Source organism: Nicotiana tabacum, chromosome 22, assembly GCF_000715075.1.
Source record: "Nicotiana tabacum cultivar K326 chromosome 22, ASM71507v2, whole genome shotgun sequence".
Classification (NCBI taxonomy): domain Eukaryota; kingdom Viridiplantae; phylum Streptophyta; class Magnoliopsida; order Solanales; family Solanaceae; genus Nicotiana; species Nicotiana tabacum.
In genome coordinates, this window is record NC_134101.1 from 118,338,182 (window position 1) to 118,362,137 (window position 23,956).

At 34.5% G+C, this 23,956-nt stretch overlaps 1 protein-coding gene and 1 long non-coding RNA gene across 2 annotated transcripts; one reads left to right on the forward strand and one right to left on the reverse strand.

Moving 5' to 3' along the window:
* Positions 1 to 307: 307 nt before the first annotated feature.
* On the forward strand, positions 308 to 2,703 carry LOC107765281 (uncharacterized). The gene is made up of 2 exons (XR_001643406.2): positions 308 to 976; positions 2,343 to 2,703. It is a non-coding gene; the product is annotated as an uncharacterized LOC107765281 (long non-coding RNA).
* Positions 2,704 to 9,619: 6,916 nt separating this feature from the next.
* Positions 9,620 to 12,782, reverse strand: LOC142176036 (uncharacterized). Its single transcript, XM_075243076.1, has 4 exons — positions 12,777 to 12,782; positions 10,881 to 11,606; positions 10,555 to 10,654; positions 9,620 to 10,458 (listed from the first exon to the last, which is right to left on the reverse strand). The coding sequence occupies exons 1-4, from the start codon at positions 12,780 to 12,782 to the stop codon at positions 9,620 to 9,622; spliced, it is 1,671 nt and encodes a 556-aa protein (XP_075099177.1).
* Between the last annotated feature and the right edge of the window lie 11,174 nt (positions 12,783 to 23,956).

Here is a 23,956-nt window from a genome sequence, read left to right on the forward strand (position 1 = left end):
TCAGGTATTAGGTATTTTTAGAAAGATATTATTTTTAATCCATTTTTATTTTAATATAATCCTTGAAAATACCAAAAAATATTTTCATGTCATAATATAGTTGTTTAATTAATTAGGATTATTTTACATTTTTATGGTGTTATTTTAGAAGAAATTAATATATTTTTTAGCCAAATTACAAGAATTGTAGAATTAAAGGGCCAATTTTATAACCCAATAACCTTCAACTTAGCAAGCCCAATCTTCTTAGCCCATAACCCATCAAATTTCTTCCTTCCCAAAACCATATTTTGGAGAACTCTTTTAAAAGCTCTCATTCTCTAAAACAAGAGAGGTCAGCCGTTCCCCACCCTCTCCATCTCTTCAGCCGCAACCTGCATAAAAAATGACAGTAAAGAGAGAGCTTAGGCAAAAATAGCCGCTGCTCATCTCCTTCTTCCTCAAGAATCCAAAACCAATAAAAAAAGCCCAATCCCCCCAACATTTTAATCTCCTAATACATAAAAAGAGAAGCAGTCGCCCACCCATTATCGGAAATCATCTTGGAGGATTAAGCCTATCCATAGAAGAACAGTAGCAACAACAAGAAGGATGGTAATTGTTGTCCATTTCAGCGCGATGATCCAGATTTGAACCACTGAAATTAAACCCTCTTGTTTATTGTCAAATAAAAGAAGATTTGACACTGATCATACCTGAAAAGAAAAGCTCTTTGTCGTCCCTAACTTCCAAAAAGTAAAATACACCCTAAGTATATTTCTCTAACCCACACAGCCCCAAAATTCATTGGAACACTAACCCGAGACCCATTTGTTGTAGCTGATACTTCTCAGTCCAACGTCTCCATCCATAGCTTTGGTCGGGTTCAAGGTCGCAGTTCGATCTAGCCGGTGAGATCTCCGTTTAGCGGTTCCGGCTCTGGTCAGAGATTCATTCTTGTTCGAATTTTGAAGGAAACAGTCAAGCAATTATAAAGGTCCATTCTCTTCTACTTTTAAATAAATTTCATACTTCGACTAGCCTTAACGGTGTTTCATTGAGTTACCTGTTTAATTGTGTTAATGTGAGACGAAGGAAACTATGTTGGACATGTTAATTTAGATATTTTAGTTTCATTAATTTGCTAATCATGAATGAAGACTCTAATTAAAATGCTTTCAATGTTGACGGGCCAAAGGTTTACGTTTGGTTTGCTGTCTTGGTGTTATCTCTATATCTCCAAACTTTATTCTATTTTGTTTCCTTTTGCCATAATAAATTTGTCAATTAAACCTTTTTCTGCATTTCGTGATTAATTGGTTTGGGATTTGGACGTCTGTCTCGCGGACCAAAAATATAGTCAATTTTCCTCGATTTGGGATTTAAAATAAATCAGTGACTTGGGACACCATAAATTATTCCAAGTGGCGACTCTGATTAAATAAATAATCCCATTTTGATTAATGTCACTTTAATTGAAAAAACTCCCTATCCCTATCCCATTTATATTAATGTCACTTTAATTGAAAAAATTCTCTATCCCTCGGGGAAAAGGAGGTATGGCAGTAGGTACTCTATATGGTCCCCAAATACCACAATGAACTAGTTCAAAAATAGTCTTTGTTGCAGTATTACTCAGCTAAAAGGGCATTTTGGTTTGTTTAGCAACAGGACATACAGTACAGGGCTGATTAGAGTTACCTGTTGTCGGCTTACTCAATGCCTCTATCTTCTTTATTATGTCTGTGGGAGCATGTCCTAATCTCTTATGTCATAAAATGCAAATGCTAGAAACAGACACACTAAACCTGGAAGAACTATTGGAAGCAGAAGAAGTAGAAGTAGAAACATCATTTGTTATGTTAACGCACTTATTCGTTACCTAAGATGAGGCTGATATAGATTGTACGTACTCCCACACAGTACGTACAATCTATGCTCCTACCAATCCCCTTCACCTGACCACTGAAGAGGTCCTGAAAAATATAGAAGTCAGGGAAGAAACCAACCATACATTTTAGTTCCATAGTGAGTTTTGAAACTGTGAGTGGGTTGAACTTAAAGTCAGGAATGTAGAGAACATTAGAGATTTCCTGATTACTTAATACAGAAGTATTTTCTGTGTGTGATACTGATACAACACTTCTAGTAGGTAAGTGTACTTTTTTTTCTTCTGTGTTTGGAAGTGCCATATGAGTGTGCAACATGTCTAGGCTTGAAGTCATGTGATTTGATGCCCCGGTATCAACAATCCACTTGTCATTAACATAATGAGACATAAAAGCATTCACTTTGCTCAAAATACCTGCAGCAGCAGATTTGCTTGATGAGACTGATCCTCGTGAGCTTCCTTTTGGCAACAGATGAAGAATCTGCTGATATTGTTCAGGAGTAAAGACAGGAGTAGGACGTGGCATTTGCTAGAAGAAAGTAGGTTGATTTGCTGGTTGTGGAACACCTGAATTAGAGCGACTTCCTCCTCTGCCTTGTTGAGTCACACTAGAAGCTACATTCTTGCCCATAATATATCTATCTATATAGTTCACCTCTGCACCATACACTTGATTTGCATACTGTCAAGTATTGATTCCCTTCTTTTTGGATTTGAAATCCGGAGGATATCCAACTAGCTTATAGCATTTTTCCTTGTATGTACCTTGTAGTAGCAATATTCACATTGAACTTGCCTCCTCTTTAGTTGTAGTTTTTAGTATTATTTGTGTTCTTGCTGCTATACACTTGTGTCATATTTGCAAGGTTTCTTTTGCTTTCCTGATCAACTAACATAGAATAGGCCTTATTTATACTAGGCAAAGGAGACATCATCATGATTTGACTCCTTGACTGACAGTAGGACTCATTTAAGCCAGCAAGAAATTGAAAGAGCCTTTGATATTCAAAGTGTTGAGCATACTTCTTTGACTCAGGACAGGGACAGCCAGGACACGGCATAAGAGCATCAAACTCATCCCAAAGCTCTCTTAGTTTAGAGAAATAGTCAGAATCATAACTCCTTGAGTCAAAGTGTGAACCTCCCTATATGGGTACATAATTCTGGAACCATTTACTTTATTAAATCTCTCTTTTAAGTCTTCCCAAACTTTATGAGCACTAGATGCATATAGGACACTACTTAGCAAACCTGGCCTCATAGCATTCATTATCCATGACAAAACAATAGCATTCACTTTCTCCCACAGATCATGGAGTTCAAGCTCAAACTTAGACTTAGGAAACCTACCGTCGACAAATCCTAATTTACTCTTACCTAGCAAGCCAATTCTCATTACGCGACTCCACAAAGCATAGTTATCAGATCCAGTAAGTTGAAGAGAGATCAGAGAACTAACTAGTGTGTCGGTTGGCTGTAGATACAACGGGTGACAATGGTAGGGAATGAGGTACTAGTCATGAAATTGCCATTCGCTGAGGTCGTGGCAGTGTGAGTAGGAGTAGTATTGTTGATTTGATCGTCTTCAACCGCCATTGTTGACTGGGAATTGGCTTCACAAAACACAATTTGTAAACCCTAGCTTCGATCGAGAATTGCTCTGAGACAATTCGGCACCTCAAATTGCAGAATTGAAGCAACCTAGATGAAGAGACTCGTTCGCAAACTTGCTTAGATCCACACCGATGGCTCTAATACCATATTAACAGCCATAGAAATGGTGATCAAAGCTAACGTGAAGGAAGAATTTAGAAGGAGAAAATGAAAGAAGAATGAGAGAAGAAGAGAACCAACTCACTTCATTTTTCAAATCCTAAGTTCTGTACAATCTTCTATAGTTTAACAAACTTACTGACTTTAACACTAACCGACTTTCACTAACTTCTAACTAACTAACTCTTGTTAATATTACACTTAAGCTTAACTGTAGTTAGCTATCAGCTTGTCACTTAGCTGCTAGCCATCAGGTTTTATAATCTCTTCACATCTCCTGTTAACTCTGCTATTTAGTGTTAGACACTTCCTTTGTTTGGATTTGCTTTCCTTGGTTTGACAATGAAGATCTTTCTTTCTTTGATCTACGTCATCATTTCAAATTACACTTTCACCAGCACTCTCTCTCTCACACAGTAATGAAATCTAACACTTTCACAAAACATATCATGGAGCTCTGTGAAATAAAGATAGAATTTATCAGAACTTCTCCCAAAAGTCACTTTTTATCTTAGGTGCATATATAGCTAATTAAACATATAGAAAAATGTGTCAAATATATATATATATATATATATATATATATATATATATATATATATATATATATATATAGAATAAATTTAACTTTGTATACATAATTACAAATTTAAAACATACCATAATACTGTTAAATATCAAGTAAACATAGGAAAAACCCATTATGCATCATACCATATGCATGATGATCGATCCAAGTATTGGCCAAAGCTAAAAACTCTTCAATTCGAGCAAGCACCACTTATCTTTGTACATGCGATTCATATCTGAAATCTCATTTTTATCTAAAACATGCTGAAATCGTACTAGTTATGGGGAAACCATTCATGAATAGGTAACCACTTACCTCGATATTTTCTTGCTACAAATTTCTCTAATTCAATCAACTTTACCAATTCCTTCAACAATCTAGTGGAATATAAGATAAACAAGATGATCCTAACACAGTTTAACCCAATCCTAATCTACAAACCCTATCCCCAACCTATTGATTTCTACATGAACTGATTAGTATAGAAGATTTTTACATCATCATGTAATTTAAATTAAATCACAATTTCTTTTAAATCATAAAATGGGAAGTCAATATATTTTCCTTCAAAACCAAATCACAATTTCTTTTTCAAGCCGGTAAAAAATAAACAATATTAAATGAATAGATGCACGCTGAGTGAAGCAATTATTTCTAACTAACTATTTTGAAAATACAACTTCTTTCTAAAGCCTCTTTTATCATTTCTAAGTCCAACCTACATTCCTAACCTTGCCAACTAACCTCATTTTTTCACTTCCACCTCAAGAGAGAGAAAACCAAAACCAACGCTTGTCCGCTATCAATAATAATAATAATAATGAGAATTGCAATAATTATAAGAATATAATAATAATCAATCATTGACTATTACGGTAAAAGTAGAATTTTGAAATAATGATAAAATTATCTCCGCATAGCATATACATTACGGGTTCAAGACGTAAAATTATTCATCAAAGTATACGGCCTACATTACACCTGCGTGGTATGGTCTTTCTCCGAATCCTATTTATACGAATGTTTGAGTTGGCCTTTTGACTATTATTTTATTGAGAATTACTTTGCAGTAGCTGTTAATATGACATGTGGCCCCATTTGTCCAAACATGAGGGCAGCGTGACGGCGACGATCTTCCAACTTCGCCGGCGATTCTTCTCTCTTATGTCATTACTTGTTCAACTCAACTTTCTACCTGTCTTCTCAACGTGGCCATGTCCTTCCCAGCTGTTTTCCCTTTCTCTTGGGCCCCACACGGTTTCTCACCTCCCTATATAAACCCCTTACCCCTACTTCTCCGATTCACAGTACATCTTCTGAGATATGGCATTGAAGGCTATGACGGTGTTTTTTGCCATTGTGGTGGTCTTATCGGCAGTTGCTTCTGCTCAGGAAGTGACCTCGGCTCCGGCACCATCGCCGGACCAAGGCGGCGCGTTTTCACTACCGGCTTCCGGCGCGATTATCTGCTCCTCACTGATTTTGTCTGTTGCCGCTCTACTCAGGAACTAGACGATATGATCGATAGCTCCTTCCTCGTCGATTTGATGATTATTCATTGAGTTGTTTTACCGCCCGGTATTTATGTAGATAATACACATTGTATATTTATGCATTTTGGTGAGATTTTTGTTTTGTACTAGTAGGGATTATTGTACTTGTTTTTGTATAATTATTGGTTTGGCTATATAATAAAAGACTGTTTTCGTTTTGTATTTACACACAGTGTTATGGCTTCTGCGTGAGATTTCTTTTCTGTCATATGAGTGAGATTATATAGAGATGATCGAAAATTCGAGTAGGCTATATATTGATACCTAAATTTTCAAATGTATCGCGATAACGAGACCAGCTTTTCATGAAACAAGTTATAGATGAAATTTCATATTCATTATTCAGCAATATAATATTAAGATTTACTTTTTAGAATTAGGATATTATATTATGAAAAGATATTAACTGATCGAATAAATCGCAAAACTATTTCTTATTCTTTTTCATAATCATTTAGTAAATTAATGCAGTAAAATCTAGATGACACATTTCGCTTATCGAGAATTAAACTATATGAAATTTGACCAATATTTTAAAATATATTTTGTTATTATATTAACATGAGAAAAATTGTAACTTATAATAATATTTTTTGTATAGTTTTTGTATATCTAAATTTTAATTTTAAAATATTAAGTTGAACTAGTTAAATTCTCTCGCCCCTCGCAATGACTAAAGCTTTAATGCCACGAGTGTATTGATCGCTAAACGCAATAACTTTAGAAAGTTTCAGATTTTATATGCTGATATTGCATAATTTGATTTTTTTTAAAAAGCATATGCAACCTTACCCCTTACAGAGAGTTATGTCAAATAATTCCATGAATGACCGTAATAAAAAGGTAATAGTTCACAAATTTTGTGTGGCATACTAGAAAAACAAATTTGTGAAAGCAAACATTAGAAAGATTTTCAAAAAAAAAATGAAAAACTTGAAAATGTCGTCTTGGTTTTCTGAAGACAGACGTCGCTCTTTGAAAATCAGACAAAAATATCTCTTCGAACGGAAAGCAACTCAAAGTAGTAGGTTCTCATGATATTCTGATGTGTTCTCGAAATTCGTTCTCAAAGATACATTACTCGCGTAAAATCGGTCTACGCCTACTTATATTTCCAATAGCAACGTTTCGACAAAAGTCTTTGGGAAAAATTACTTTTAGCCACAAAAAAATGGCCAAATAAATTATTAATTTTCTCAACTTGATGAAGACACCTACACCGCCTCGATAATTACGTACCTCACTAACCCCAATCCAAAAAAAACTTAAGCTTAAAAGATCCAAATTAAAGATAATGATCAAACACATAACTATATAAGAAACGGAAAAGGGCATGATATATCCCTCTGCTATGGTATATTGTTCAATACCGTCCCCGTTATACTTTCCGTCCATTAAAGCCTTTATCGTCCAACAAAGTTTTGTATGTGCTCTTATTTTAACGGCTGGAACACGTGGCACGATCTGAGAAGACTAAGAACCCACTACACTTAATAAACCTGACCCGCCCCAATTTCACTGCCCCGCCCGCCCGTTCATAAACCATACCAAAAATAACCACCGTAAGAGCACAAACAAAACATCAAAATTCTAGGGCTTCTTCATCGTTCCCATTCTAATAAACCCATTAATCAAAAAATCACTGTAAAAACACAATCAAAACATCAAAATTCTAGGGCTTCTTCGTCGCTCCCATTGCTAAGTATTCAGCTGGTCGGAAAGTGCTGTACAATGTCGGAAAATAGCTATTCGTCGAAGAGGATCTGCCGATGTGAGGAAGTTGCTAATCACTTTACTTCAAAAACTCTCTTAAACCCTGGTAGAAGATTTTACAAATGTCCTAAACTTGAGGTAGTTTTTATTTCTCTATTTCGATTTATTTCTCTATTTCGATTTACAAATATCCTAAAACTCTCTATTTTGAATTTATTTTCTTGTGGTTTGTGTAGAGTGAAAGATGTGGGTTTTGGGAATGGCATGATGAAGAGTATCCCGATGTTGCTTTAATTGCAATTAACAATGTAAGATTAGAAGCTGCAAATCGCGAGATTAAGATGTTGAATGTTTCGTTGGAAGCTCTTAAGGTTGAAAGAGACGGGCTGGCATAAAAAATTAAACTCATAGATTCTATGAAGAATTTTGAAGTTAAAAAAAATATGGAATTGGAAGCAAAAGTGGTGAAGTTGAAGATGATCATCACAATTTTATGCTCGCTAATAGTTGGATTTGCATTCTCCTATATACTGAAGTGAAATTATGTTGAAAGTAGTTTGTAGAAGGGGAATGTTGTATTTACAGTTGAATATTGGAATGTTGAACTTGTTGGGAGTTTCTATTAGATGTTTAATCGTTGGATTTTGTATTGTAATAACATTGTTAACTTAATGACTATTGCAATGTTGTTTATGATAATTCTGAGCTCTCCTGATATATGATTCTAAAATCCAAACAGAACTATATGAGTTGAGTGGAGTTGCTGGTCTATAAACTGTAAGAAAGCTTTTTTAAACTGTTAACTAGCCTAAAAGTAGAAGAAAACTGCAGTAACAAGGCGAAAAAAACTGCAGCAATAAGGCCAAAAAACTGCAGCACTATTCCTTATGTAATTGTCTTATACATAACATAACAGGACTGCAGTATAAAACTTGTAAAATTGGGCTGCAGGACAGCAGTAACAAACATAACAAAAACTGCTTAAGGACAGCAGTAACAAGGCCAAAAAACTGCAGCAACAAGGCCAAAAAAACTGCAGCACTATAATGCAAAAAAACTGCTTCAGGACAGCAGCAACAAGGCCAAAAAACTGCAGCACTATAATGCAAAAAAAACTGCTTAAGGACAGCAGTAACAAGGCCAAAAAAACTGCAGCAACAAGGCCAAAAAAACTGCAACACTATAATGCAAAAAAAACTGGGCAGTAATGCAAAAAAACTGGGTTGCAACAAGGCCAAAAAAACTGGACAATAACAGTAACGAAAATTGGGCAGTAAAATTAATTCAACAAGTCATAATTTTGCCTATTACATCAAATTGGAGAATTGGATGCCACAGCTATAACTTCAAAAACTCACTCAACCTTAGTAATAACAAGGCATCCAACATAAACAAAGTGTTTAAGTTTCACTTTAGCTACAAACTAACAAAACAAGTCCTAATTAGATTATCAAGGCCCCTTTCTTGTCTTCAACTTCCCAATTCTTTGTCTTGTTTGTATCTCCAATTGATTCCCAATGATTGCTGCTTTTCCCTTCCATGTCAAGTTTACTGGGGAATATGGAAGATCAGCAGGTTCACTTACACATGTGTTATCTCCTATAAACTTGATTGTCCTTGTCCCAGTGTTCATACCAACCTTCTGCCTTTCCATAAATCTAGTTTGTGATTCTGATATAATACTAGGCCTTAATGGAGATTCGGGTCCATCATCACAATCAGAAAAAGCATCCAAAGTTGGAGTAGGCATAAAGATAAATGATTGACTGCTGCCAATGCCTTCACTTGTTTGGGACACTTGGGGTGCTGATAAATTGATATCTGCCAATACCTCATCATCATCAGTGTCTTTATTAATCAAAGTCCTTTGTCTTTTGGCTGGCTTCTTAGCCCTAGATGTCTGCCCATCATTTTCATTTGATGGCTGCTTCTTCATTGTTACTTTGTGCACATTCATTGGCTATTTAATATAAAAAAGAAATAGTTAATATCAATTAAGTATAATAAAAAAAGAAATAGTTGGAGTAGATTATATATAATAGCTAAGTATTGGGTCTATACCTTTTTACATCCCCTTGCATTATGGTTTGCCTCTCCACAATTGCCACAAGTTATAATTCTGCCTTTTCTGGACTGACTTCACTCTCCTTGCCTCTTGATTGCCTCATCCTTTTGTCTATCTCTTTTGACTTTAGGCCTGCCAGCTTGTTTCACCAGTTCTGGAGGTTCCATAGCTTGAGATGGATCTAGTTTCCAGAATTTCTCAGCAGGTACAAGTTGTAATTTATGCTTGTAAGTAAGAAGAAAGGCTTCTTTGCTGTACCACCAGTGCATCTCCTTCAAAGGGTTTTCCTTTAAATACAAGTATGATTTTATTGCATGAGGACATGGGATTCCTGAAAGATCCCATCCTCTACATGTGCATCTTTTTCCCTGTAAATTGACAATGAATTTATCAACCCCTTCTACTATTTCAAATCCATCATCACCATTGAAATCAACCTCAATAGAATGAGCTATCTTGAGATAGTCAGTATAAAGCTTCATGCTTTGAGGACTATATTTTGTCTTCCATGTTCTCACCTCATCTTCATGCTTTCTCAACTGATTCATTACTTTGAGTCTTATATCTTCCAACATCTTGATGATGGGCTTGTATCTAGCTTCTAATATCCAAGAATTGAAAGATTCTGTAAAATTGTTATCAACACCTTGATTTTTACAGACAGTGTCAAAGTATGCCCTATACCAACTCTGGGGTGGGTACTTTAACAGGTCTGTAACAGCTGCTTCCTTCAACTGCCCCAACTTGCTCAACTGATCCTTGAAGTCTTCTTCATAAGTGGCCCAAGCACTCCACCAAAGTAACTTCTTCATTTCAAGACCTCTATACTCTTTGCACCAGTTTGACTCTACATGTCTCACACAGAACCTATGCTTTGCTTCAGGAAGTACGTCTTTATTGCCTCCATTAATCCCTGTACATATCAAAAAGTTAGTAAAAAATAGTAAAGAGTTTTAAAGAAAAGAGAGTAAAGAAACAGTAAAGAAAAGTTAGTAAAAAACAGTTATACCTTCTGCATATCTAACATAAATATGACTCCATTGCCCATATTCAAGTCCAATGAATTGTGAAGAAGCTCCAGAAACCAAGTCCAACTTCTTTTTGTTTCCCTATCAACTACAGCCCAAGCAAGTGGATAAAAATGATTCATGTTATCTTGCCTAACTGCAACTAGTAGCTGTCCTTTAGCCTTCCCCTTTAAGAATGTACCATCAACCCCAATAAATGGTCTCAAGCTCTCTTTGTACCCATCTTCAATGCATGAAAATAAATGTACATCCTAAGGAATTTCCTTTTGCCTTGCAACAATACTTCTTTAGATAAATTAATAACTACATCACTTCCAAGATTACTGTCCCTCAAAGCATTGGCATATGCTTCAAGCTTGTTATAGTCATCAGTGAAACTCCCTTCCAACTTCTCAAATATCATTCTCTTTGCCCTTTTAACCTTAGATTTACTAGCATTAAGTTGAAATGAATTCTTCAGGTCTGCCCTCATTGCTTTCACCTTATACTTAGGGTTGTCTTGCAACTTCTTCTTGAAGTAGTAAGCTATAGTGTTATATTCAACCCTACTGTTATCAAAAGCAGGATTACAGTCATGTATTGGATTTAGTGTCTTCACTCTACACCCTTCATTCCCCTTTTCAATGGAAATAAGACATTTAAATGGGTAGCCCTCTACACACTTATACCTCACTCTAATTTTGTCACTTTTCAGCAGCTTTAATTTCTTTTGATTAACCAATGAATAAAGGTTCATGGACTTTCTAGCTTCAGGAATATCCTTGAAAGATATGCCTTTATAAATCTCTTTGTATTCATTAAGGTTTTCTCTAGGGTGCACATTTCTTTGAGCCTCAAATTGTTCTAACTCTTCAGAATCATAGGCCAGGCCATCAGAACCTGTATGATCTTCATCTTCATCTTCATCTTCATCTTCACTACTACTATCATCAGTACCAACTAATACTTGAGATATATAAGCCTCAGTATGGTTGACAATGTTTGGGACACAAACACTTTCTTCACACTCATCTACAGCATAGATATTTAGTACCTTAAATTCATCACAAACAAGGCATAAAAGTTGTATAATCCCTATATCTCCTTCAACTTCATAATACTTACCCGATGGGCCAGCAATTATTAATTGTTATACCCTTATATACCCTCACTGAAGAATGTATTCATCTACTATATCTTTAAAGGACAATAGGTTAGAATCTTTTTTTTTTCCAGATGTGGACCAACTTCTTTGAATAAACTAGGTGTGGCTCTTTAATCCAGCCACCCCTATAATTGAAAACTAGGTCAACAAGAACCATCTACAAACATAAATAAGACAATGTAAAAAACTTTATGACTATAAAGTAATACTTTATACAAAATGGACCCACTTAATAAAGAAATCAGAAACCAAACAATAAAGAATGGGAAAAAAATAGTAAAGAAAGCAGAACATTGGAAAAAAAAATAGTATAGAATGCAGAACATTACAATAAAGAATGCATAGCTACCACTTTTCAATGTACTTAATCACATGCATAAGGGATATTTGGATCCCATTCGATCATACACGAGCAAAAAGATACAACTCAAAGCAATAATAGACCATCAGAAATTAGAAATTAAGGGACCACCACAAAAGATGTACATGTATGACAAAATAACATTAAATCGACAAACTATATAGTAGGAAGCATGTATAATAACAGAAATATGCACATTTACCAAGAAAAAAACCCTAGCTCAAAATATTAGGTAGAAATCGCACATTCTTCAGCAAAATTAGCAGAAACACAACTTTACTTAGCTGAATCATGAAATTTTGTAAGAAATAACTCACCTTTTTGAGTTTCAGATCCGCAATTTTGTCACTGATGGAAACCCTAGATGGAACTGATCCCGTTCGTCATTTCTTTTTCTCAGTTTTGATCTTTTGTTTATGTGTTATTTACGGTGATTTTAGTATTTTACTTGGTTGGTATGGTTTATGAACGGGCGGGCGGGGCAGTAAAATTGGGGCGGGTCAGGTTTATTAAGTGTAGTGGGTTCTTAGACAGATCGTGCTACGTGTCACAGCCATTAAAATAAGGACACATACAAAACTTTGTTGGACGGTAAGGGCTTTAATGGACGGAAAGTATAATGGAGGACGGTATTGAACAATATACCATAGTAGAGGGATATATCGGGCCCTTTTCCGTATAAGAAATACATGTCTTACCTGCATTGATAATAAATTTCTTCTCATCTCCATACCATATAAGTAGAGTTACCCCGAACCAACAAGTGTTGTGGTGGAGCGATAAATACTCCTTCATCCTTAATTAGAGGTTTTGGGTTCGAGTCTTTAGGTATGGAATCGCTTTTGTTATGGAGTGTTTTACCCCTAATGTGGGACTTTCTGGTGTGAATCTGGATTTAGTCGGGCCACGATTCGAATCCCTAGGTATGGAGTCGCCTTTGTTATGGAGCATTTTACCCCTAATGTGGGACTTCCTGGTAGGAATCTGGATTTAGTGGGGCCCAATGTGGGTACCAGACACCGGGTGGAAAACCAAAAAAAAGAGTTACCCCGAGTTTCATGTCTCTTAAGGCATTTCCATCCTTAAGCACTATTTTTTACACTAAAATGGTGAAAATTAACTCTAACTCATTACACTATTTTTTACACCAAAAGAGAATACAACAACAACAACATATCCAGTATTATCCCACACTATGGAGGCCTGAGGAGGGTAGTGTGTACGCAGACCTTACCTCTACCTTGTGAGGATAGAGATGATGTTTCTAATAGATCATCGGCTCAGGAAAGCATAAGCACCACATTAATAAAAATAAAGACAAGAAGGGACAGCTCCAAAAGCCCTATAAAAGCATAATAAAGACAATAAGATAGTAAGATGATTAACAATAAAAGAAAACAACGGTTAGTCATAAAAACCAACTACCAACAGAAAGCGAGACTGCATGTCAATACTATTGTTATAAACCCTCTAGACTACCTATTTTACTACCCTAATCTTCGACCCTCATACACCAAAAGAGAATATCCCTTTTATATTCTTCTCTCTTCTATATTATATTATTTTTTATTTAAATCTTATTTTTTTATTTCATAATACAAGTCCTTTGTTTTCTTTTTTTATATATTCATCTCGTATAATTCATATTCCTTTATTATATAACCATTTAGTATAAAATTATTTTATACCATAAAGTTTTAAATAATATAAGTTGTAAGGAAATATTATACATTAATATATTAATGGATAATTCAAATAAAAGTGAAATTATTTATAAAATATAATTAAATAAATATTACATTATGGTAAAATTTATTTTAATTTTTACATAAATACTGCTCTCACAAATACTCTATTAATGCATTATGAAGAGCAAAATAAGCATCTTTGTCCTTAATTTTTTGTGTCGAGCTAAAAATTATTCGAATCGATAATTTTCATCTACTACCATTTCTACTGTTGGAGTTGGACCTTCTCAAGCATCCTGAATTGATACATTAAGATTACGCTCATCCTCGATTATCATGTTCTGCAGTATAATACGTGTAGTTAATATATCATGTAGCTCTTTTTTTCTCCAAAAATGTGACGGTCCTGCAATAATTGCAAAATGAGATTGCAAAACTCTGAATGTATGTTCAATATCTTTTCGATATGATTCTTGTTCATAGCGAAATATTTTTTCTTTTGAGAATGTAGCTCAAGAATAATTTGCAAAATAGAAGACTATTGTGGATATATACTGCCACCTAAATAATAATCCACATCATATTCTTTTCATTGAACAACATATGGGCGGAAAGAACCTTTAGCAAGATTGAAAAACAAATATGATGAGTCTAAAATATTAATGTCACTATTGGTATCGGGCATACCAAAATATACATGTCATATCCAAAGGTTATAATGAGCTATAGCTTCAAAAATAATTGTTGGGGATCCATTACGACCTGCATAATGTCCAACCCATGCTGTTGGACAATATTTTCATTCTAACGCATGCAATCTAGACTACCTTAGCATTCTTGGAAAACCACGTTGTTCACCGATGTGAAGAAGCCTTGCAACATCGTTAGTTATTGGTGATCTCAAATACTGCTCGCCAAAAACCTCTAGAATAGCTCGACAAAATCTCTTCATGCTTTCAATTGCAGTTGACTTTCCAATTTTTACATATTCATCAATGACATCCGCTGACAAACCGTATGTCAATATTCTAAACACAGTTGTGATTTTTTATAGAGTAGATAATCAAAATCTTTCTATCCCATCAGCGCATTATTCGAAGTACGTATCATGAGCTTTAATTGTATCAACAATATGAAGGAAAAAATTCCGGTACATCCAATACCGACAACAAAGCATATATACCGTCATTAAAGCGTGGTTTATCTAAAAAATAATCGAGAAATAAACTATAATCAGCTGCTTCATGATCTCAATTGATTACCAAATGACCTGGAACGGAGCCAACTCTGAAAACTTTATTATTTTGATATTCTTGCAAATGTTGCAACATATAGTTGTTCATGCGAATATTTTGCAAGATTACTTGATGCTCTTATGCAATAATATCATCTAAATTGAAAGATGATAATGATAATGATAATGATAATGATAATGATAATGATAATGATAATGATGAAGAGTAATTTTCATCATTATTATTAGATGAACCTCGAGAGTATAGAAATTCATTTTCAGAAGACAAATAAGAATAATTGATTTGATTTTGAAATGATTGGGAATCCTGAGTTGTTTTCCGAAATGATGTTCATTTTTATAGATTGAAGAATATGTAGAGGTATTTTACCTAAAGATAAATTTTAGATAAGGATGAAAATTCATCCGACGTTTGAGATTATGATGAAATCTATCCGACAGTTGAGATCAAGATAAAATCTATCCTGGAAGGATTTTGAGAAGTTTAAAGATGTATGTGAGTACGTGATTTTTGCCCGACTAAAATATTCCTACATAATTCACAAAATAGGATTTTTCTAATTATTTTATTTTTTATAGAATTTTTAGGAAATTTGTTAATTAATTGTTTGCATTTAGTTGCATTTTTTTTGCATTTTTAACATTTTTAAAATCATAGAAAACTACCAAAAAATATTCAAATCATCATTATATAGCATTTGTATGTCTTAATTGCATTTAGAATCTAATTGCATAAGTTGAATGCACTATTAAAACAAAAATCACAAAAATATTGCTCATTTTTTGTTTCTACTTTTAAATTAGTAATTTCGTTCATTACTTTTAAAGTTAATTAATTGTTAAAATGTTAAAAATAGTTAATTAGGTTTATTTTACAATTAGATTTTTTGATTTAGGACCTAATCTAGATTTTTAGTTAATCAGTGTAGGATGTTTAAAATAAAAGAAAAGAAAGAAGGAAGAAGAGAAAATAAAGAAAAGGAAAAAGGGGCGATTTGGGCCAGCCCAATTGTTCCCAATTCCGCCCTGCTCCAAAATCCCTCACCCGGTCCAATTCCTCCTTTACCAAAACGATCCTGTTTCACTTAATCTAATCTTGACCGTTCATTTCCCTAATCCAACGGCCCTTAACTGATCACCCTTTACACATATAATTGTCCTAAACACCCTCATACCCCCAAAACCCTAGGGACAACTTCAGTCGTCTCCCTCACCTCTCTCACTCACCTCCGCCGTCGCCGCCTACCGGGAATCGCCCATGGCGGCGATAATACTCCAAACCACCCCAAATTTGTACCCTACACTCCCCACACCCTCCTAAACCTTATCCCCCCATTAATTTCCCCAAAGTCCACACCCATCTTCTTCAATTTCAAATCTGAAATTCCAAAAAAAAAAACCTAATCCGTTCCTCCTTCTGATTTTTAATGATTTCAAGGCTCGATTCGAGCCGAAATTTATGCCAATCGATTGTTCTCAGTAAGAACAATCGATTAGTGTCATTTTCGGCTCATTTCGAAGTTGCCGGAGTCCGGTCTATTCATCGTTGGCGGCCAGATTTCATCAATTCCATCGTTCGTCGTCTCGCCTCATTCGTCGTCACATTTCTGGTCAAAAATCAGTATACCTTCCTCTCTTGTTCCTTTGTTTTTTCTTTTCTGTTTTGAAATCATCAGTTAAGATTTAGTTTTTGATTTGTTTTGTTAATTGATTCTGATAATTTAGTTTAATCGTATGTGTTTAGGATAATTGAATCATTTTTAGTTAATTCAGTAATTTGGTTTGGGTTTAATGTTAGTTTGGCTCTGTTTTGTTTATGCTTAATAATTGATTTTTGCTAATTAACAAGTTTAATTTCATAACTCGTTTTAGTTAATTTCAGTCATACCCCAATCTCATTGCATATATCATTGTCACAGTAATTAGTTTTAATTGTTCAAAATCAGCTGTTTTCTCTTATTTGACCTTCTGAGCTGCTTTGATTTTGGGACTTAGTGGTTTGCTGGGCTTGACAATAGAAGGCCCATTTAGTTTGGTCCTAAGCTTGTCAGTCATTTGGCCTAAGTCTTGAATGATTGGGGTAAATACAGGGACCTTGCAAGGTAGTTTAGGAATTGAATTTGAAAGAATCTTATCTATAACTGCTTGAGAAGGTTCTAGAATAGAGATAAAGGACTAAAATGTAATAGAACAACTGAATTAAATCAGATTTTGGGGTTTAAAAGGTTAAAATCAGAAGTAAAAGGGTTAGAAAAATGTGAGTAAATATCTGAATGGGAGTTATACAAGATACTATTTTCCTGATTTTTAGGGAGCTGCAGAATATTCCCACACCCCTCTCTCATACCTATCATCTTGCACTCTCACCTTCTATAAAAAAGGACTCATACTCCCTCATTTCACACGTTAATACTCAGCCTGATTCCTCTCAAAATACAACCAGAAATAGATAGATTTTAGAAAGGATTTTTTGAAATTGGATCCTCTTTTTCATTTTTCTGAGACTGCTTTCTTCTAAAAATACTGAAAAATTCAAGATTTGAGGTAGTTTTCTCTGGTTTGCTGCTGCTGTTGACTAGTTGTGCTTGAGGTTCAGCCTTGAAGCTAGGAGTATTGCTTGGTTTTCTTGGTTGCTGTCTTCCTGCAGTAGTTGGGTTTATTTTTCTCAGGGTTCTGACCTTTATTTGGTCTTGTTAAGTGTTGGTTTTCGGCATCTAGGTATATTCTGAAACCTCAAAATGTTGAATTTGACATTTTAATAAAAAACTGGTATTCTATTTCAAATGCTGCTGTGAATTTTGTTTAGCTGTGATCATTGATTCTGTTTGCTGTAGTTTTAGTCAAGGTGTAGCTAATTGGTTTCAAGTTTAGTGAGAGTTGTAGAATCTTAGTTTCATGATTGAAATGAGTTAAATCTGTATAACCTTCATAAAGTTGGATCCAGACTTGGTTTACTTGCACTCAATAGAGCTAATTGTTATTATGAAATTTACAGCATTTTGAGTAGTAACCATTGAGCATTGTTTGAATTAAGGACATGGAATCAGTCCACAACAACTCATGTGTAGATCAGAGTAAATCTTTATTGCATCAGGAATATGTAAAGTGAGAATCTGACAAATGGAGTGAGATTCAGGAAATTGATCCTATGGGAGAGGGCTCAGTTGAAATAGTATCAACTCTAATAAAGTTTTTGACAAATACATTCCTGTTTTTAGTTTATCTTGTCTAGTTAGGCAAATTTGATTAGCGGACAGATTTTGTAATCTTAAATTCCATTGTATTGAGTTTTCAGAAATATGTGGTTGGATATGTTAGATGATAATTACGGCTGTTTACTTTAATATTGTTAATGGCATATAGATTACTATTAGTGAAAACTTTGCAATTCCAACTACATTTAGCATTGTGTAAAATTCTCGCGAACTCTTCAGTGCTTGTAATTAATTAAACTGTTAGCCAGTAGTTTCTTTTCCATTCCTAAATTCTCATTTTTATTGAATTGTTAGTTACTGCTTCTTTGTGTAATATAGCTTTCCTGTGCTATTGGGCTCGTCATGATGGTCCAATATTCGTTTTAATCAGGCTAATTGCAATTGGGCCAGACCCTGAGGGTTTTTGGAGCCCAATTTTTTATAAATTGAAAAGAGTCAAAAGACTCTATGAATCTGCCTTTGAAGTATAACTCCATGTCCAAGCCATACGATTTTTGGGGAAGTGCATGGTTGGCCACTAATAACACATGTATTTACTTTTAAGCCACCGTTTAAAATGTCTTTAGTATTTAGCCACTGCTTTAATAAACTTTAACTGTCCGGACGAAAATACCCTTCTGCTTATGTCCTTAACTTCAGGACTACATGTCCTTAACTTTTCAACTTGGAACTCTAAGTTCAGGACTTCAAGGCTACATGTCCTTAACTTTTGAACTTGTAACTCTAAGTTCAGGACTACATGGCTACATGTCCTTAACTTTTGAACTTGTAACTCTAAGTTCAGGACTACATGTCCTTAACTTTTCAACTTGGAACTCTAAGTTCAGGACTTCAAGGCTACATGTCCTTAACTTTTGAACTTGTAACTCTAAGTTCAGGACCAAGCGTCCTTAATTTTTGAACTTGTAAGTCAAGTTGAGGACTTATTGTCCTTAACTTTTGAACTTGTAACTGTAAGTTAAGGATTGCTTGGCCTTAACTTTTGAACGTGTAACTATAAGCTAAGGACTGTCTGTGCTTAACTTTCGAACTTGGAAATCAAAGTTAAGGACCTATTGTCCTTAACTTTTGAACTTGGAAATCAAATTTAAGGACCTATTGTCCTTAACTTTTGAACTTGTAACTGTAAGTTAAGGACTGCCTGTCCTTAATTTTAGAACTTGTAACTGTAAGTTAAGGACTGTCTGTCCTTAACTTTTGAACTTGTGTCATTAACTATTGAACTTAACTTTAGGACTTCAAGACTACATTTCCTTAAGTTTTGAACTTGAAACTCTAAGTCCAGTACCATATCCTTAACTTTTGAATTTAACTTTAGGACTACATGTCCTTAACTTCTGGGAAGGAATTGCATTTCCTATTTACTCATCACTCTTTTTCTTATTTTCACAACGTCATATCTTAATCTTTTTTTAAAATCTGGAACCTCTCCCCATTCTCCTTTTGCTTTTGTAATCGTTTTCTTATGTTCTTCATGCTTGTTTAGCTTATCAACAAGAACTATAACCAAAGACATTTAACATTCAGTAGCATTAATAGAAGTTCGTACCATTTGGTGCTCTCGTTGACCTTCCTTACCAATGGGTGAAGGTGAGGTTCCGAATACACGATTGCGCACCTTAGATGCGGAAATGAAACAGTATAAATACACTGTATTTCTGTTTGGGAAAAGAGATAGAAGAAAGGGTAACACAGTCTTTTCATATTAATTCTAATAGACTAGTAGCTATTATTGCTAAGTATTAAAAATGCTGGATAAAAAGTAAATACCAGCTTAAACAATGGCTACCCCACGCCATTTCTACTACGATTTTGGAGTCTGTCTTTGGCCCATTCTATTGGACCAGTTGAAATCCTTAATAAGAGTTTTTCTTTTACCAACTCATCACCCCAGCGAACTTATGTAGGTAGTCCATCCAAAATAATTCATAACTAATGACCTTCATGTTTTTATCTCAAACTTAGATATTAAACAATCGAGAACATCGTAGTTTGCTTTAGGCGCGTAATTAAATTATCACGGCTATAGGTACGGTTGTCGTGGCATAGTTGTAATACATAATCCCCAATTTGGGTGTGCATTTCATGTGACCCGACCATAACTCAATAATAATAAAATAAACATATTGTAAATCGCGGGTGCATTTTATGTGGTGCGGTTTGCAATGTGTACCAAAACGACAAGTGTACGACATCGTGACTTGTTCCAGAAATAATTTCATAAATAATTAAAAGTGTTAAAGGATAAAAATGCAAAATAGGTTTAAAATATGTATTAAATCAGATAATTAGGCCAATTATTGATAGTTGAGCGACCGTGCTAAAACCACGGAACACGGGAGTGCCTCACACATTCTCTCGAGTTAACAGAATTCTTTACCCGATTTTCTATTTTTGCAGACCATAAATAATAGTCAATTTCCTCGATTTGGGATTTAAAATAAACCGGTGACTTGGGACACCATAAATTATTTCAAGTGGCGACTCTAAATTGAATAAATAATCCCATTTCGATTTATGCCATTTAAATTGGAAAAACTCCCTAACCCTCGGAAAAAAGGAGGTATGACAATGTTTGCTGGAAGTAAAAAAGTTTGAAAGCTAGGCTCTTCTTATATATCATCGGAGTTTGAGACTCCTACTCATGTTTCACCTCTAGTATCATCTCCTAATTTATCATCATTTTCACTAAATTTGAATGAGGATGTTGCAGGTGATTCCACATCATCAGAACGGCTTATTAGGGCGAAGAAAGCAAAAATGAAGAGAAAAATCGATGAAGGTTTTTCATCTACTATAAAATAGTCCAATCAGAAAATAATTGGCTTGTTGAGTTGTTGGCAGTTAAGTGCAAACAAGCAGCGAGATATGGGGATAAAAGATAGAACTTTGAAACTAAAAGAATTTAAACAGGAAAATAAAATCTTATTGACGAATTTAGATTCTATTGATGATCCAAATATTCGTGAATTTATTCGACAAGAACAAAAACGAATAATGGATAAAAGAAGTCAACAATTTCAACAGCCACAACCACAACAATCCTATGCCTCTTACACTTAATATTTTAATGATATTGATGGATTTGAAATCGACCTACTAGAGTACTAAATTATTATTATAATTTTCTAAATTATTATGTTATTTTAATCTATGCCAGTCGCTAATTTAATAAATATTTAATTTTATGTTATTTAATGAACATTGTGTTATTTACTAAAAACATATTATATTTCATATTTGCACTTTTTATTTTTGTGATGGTTATATTTTTTTATAAAATTCTAACTTATAATTAAAAAGTTGACCAAAAAATTATAATAAAATTAACTTACAATTTTATATAAAATAATATATATGAAATTAATTTATAAAAAAATACACCAAAATTAAGATCTAAATTAAAAAGGTAAAATTTATAATATGTTAAATTAAAAGTGTTATATAATAAAAGATAATAATAAAATATTATAAATAGTGTTACACCAAATAATTATCACAACGCCTCCTCAAATCTCTAGTCAATTTGTCTTGATTTTGTCATTTAGGAGCTATTGCGAAGAGACATAAGACCACTTCCAACCTTACACTAAATATTACACAAATCCTATTTTAGATTGGAGCACCAAAACACCAAATATTATACCAAAATAAATTTTTGGTATAATATTTAGTGTAAGGTTGAATATGGCCTTATGTCTCTATGCAATAGCTCCTAAATGACAATCAGGAGAAATAGACTAGAGATTTGAGGAGGTGTATATTGTCGCGACAAGTAACAGAAGACAGGAAAAAGAATGATAAGAAAAAACACTAGGGACCGCCAAAAACTAAGGGTGTTAAACGGGTCGGGTCAGCCCGGTTCCGGACCGGCCCAGACCGGTTAAATCGGAACCGGCCTGACCCGGTTAAAGGGGGCTGGGTTGGGCTGGGTTAGGAGGGACGCGTGGGTTGCTCCGTTTACGTTTGGGATACCGGTTACCCGGATCGGTCCAACCCGTTAGGTGAACAGGGGAGAAATTCAAAAATAGCCAGATTTACAACTGGTCGTTCAAAAATAGCCCAGTTTCAAAAGTAATTGAAATTTAGCCACTTTTCATGTAAAGATAAATCTGAGCGAAAACACTGTTCAAAACCCGGAAAACACGCCAGTATATTATACTGGAGTTCCAGCATAAGTATGCTTGAACTCCAGCATATTATATTGGAGTTCCAGGATAAGTATGTTGGAACTCCAGCATAATATGATGGAGTTCCAGCATAAGTACACTAGAACTCCAGTATAATATACTGGAGTTCCAGCAAGTATAATTGTCCAGTATAATATACTGGAGTTAGCAAAGTATACCGGTCCAGCATAATATGCTGGAGTCCATACACAGGTGCACCGAACTCCAGTATATTATGCTGGACCGGTCTCTGTTGCAGCAAAATAGTGGCTATTTTTTATTGACTTCGTAAACGTTGGCTATTTTTGAATGACCAGTCCGAAAATTGGCTATACCGTGCTATTTTTACGGTGAACAGTGTTCATAAACCGGTTAACCGGCCCGACCCGGTCTAACGGTAAACTTTTTTTTTAATTTTTTTTTTTAAATTTGGGCCAGATTTGACCGTTGGCAACGGTCCATTTCAGAAAATGGTCGTTGCCCAACGGGTGAATTGCACAAATAGCCCAATTTTGTTTTTTTTAAATTAACCCCCCCTTTCAAAATCTATAAATACCCCCCCCCCCCCTCTTCCTCATTTTTCACTCATCTCTCAATTCTCAATCTCAATTCTCATATTCTCTCATTCTTCAATCTTCATTCTTCACATATTAAAGTGCAATCAATTATTTGACTTTTTTTTTTTGGAATTTAATTTATCGTAGTATTTATTTTTTGAAGTTTGAACAATTGAATTTCAAAATTGGAACAATTGACGTTTCTTCGTGGTAACATTGGAGTTGTGGAATCATCAAGTGCTTAATTTATTGCTGAATTCGGTGCACTCCCTCCAACTCTTTTTCTTATTTACTATTTTATTTGCATATTTATTTGTTTTGTTGCTAGTAGTTAAATTTTTACAATATGTTTAATGCTGCAAAAAGAGTTTGTAACAAGATTACTAATCGGGAAAATAAAAAAAGAGGTAGTACTTCAGGTTCAGCATCTGGTAGTAATTTAAATACCTCTCCAAATATTCCTGAAATATTACCTGATAATAATATAGATTATGAACAATTGCAGGAAGATTTTGGTATAGATGATAATGAATTAGAAATGGAAGATGGGATACCACTTACACATAGTAGTGTTGGAGCTGCTAGCAGGGGTGGTGGTCGTATTGCTAGTAGTAGACCACATGTGGCCCCAACTAGTAATCGTAGAAAAAGAAGTAAGGTTTGAAAATTCTTTGAGGAAATAGAAGGTACTGATAGAGTTAAATATAAACTTTGTAATGATACTTTTAAACATAAGACTGGGGGACAATTAGGGGGGACTGGGATACTTAATAGACATATGAGAATTGAGCATCCTATAGAATGTGGATCTGATGGAGATGGAAATCAATCAACTCTAAATCCTACTACTGGTGGTCTTGTGAAATATGATAAAATGAAGGATCGTGAGGAGTTAGCAAAAATGATTGTTTTGGGTTGTCTACCTTTTTCTTTTGCTTCTTCATCATATCTTATTATGTATATTCAAAGGTTTACAATCCTTTATTTAAAGGTA

What these genes read in the sequence shown, in the direction of transcription:
- LOC142176036 (XM_075243076.1), bottom strand. An exon ending in ACAGTAATCTTGGAAGTGAT is followed by an intron (nt 10,655 to 10,880) that starts GTAGTTATTAAT and finishes TGTAGTTGATAG; the next exon opens with GGAAACAAAAAGAAGTTGGA. An exon ending in TTATGTTAGATATGCAGAAG is followed by an intron (nt 10,459 to 10,554) that starts GTATAACTGTTT and finishes TGATATGTACAG; the next exon opens with GGATTAATGGAGGCAATAAA.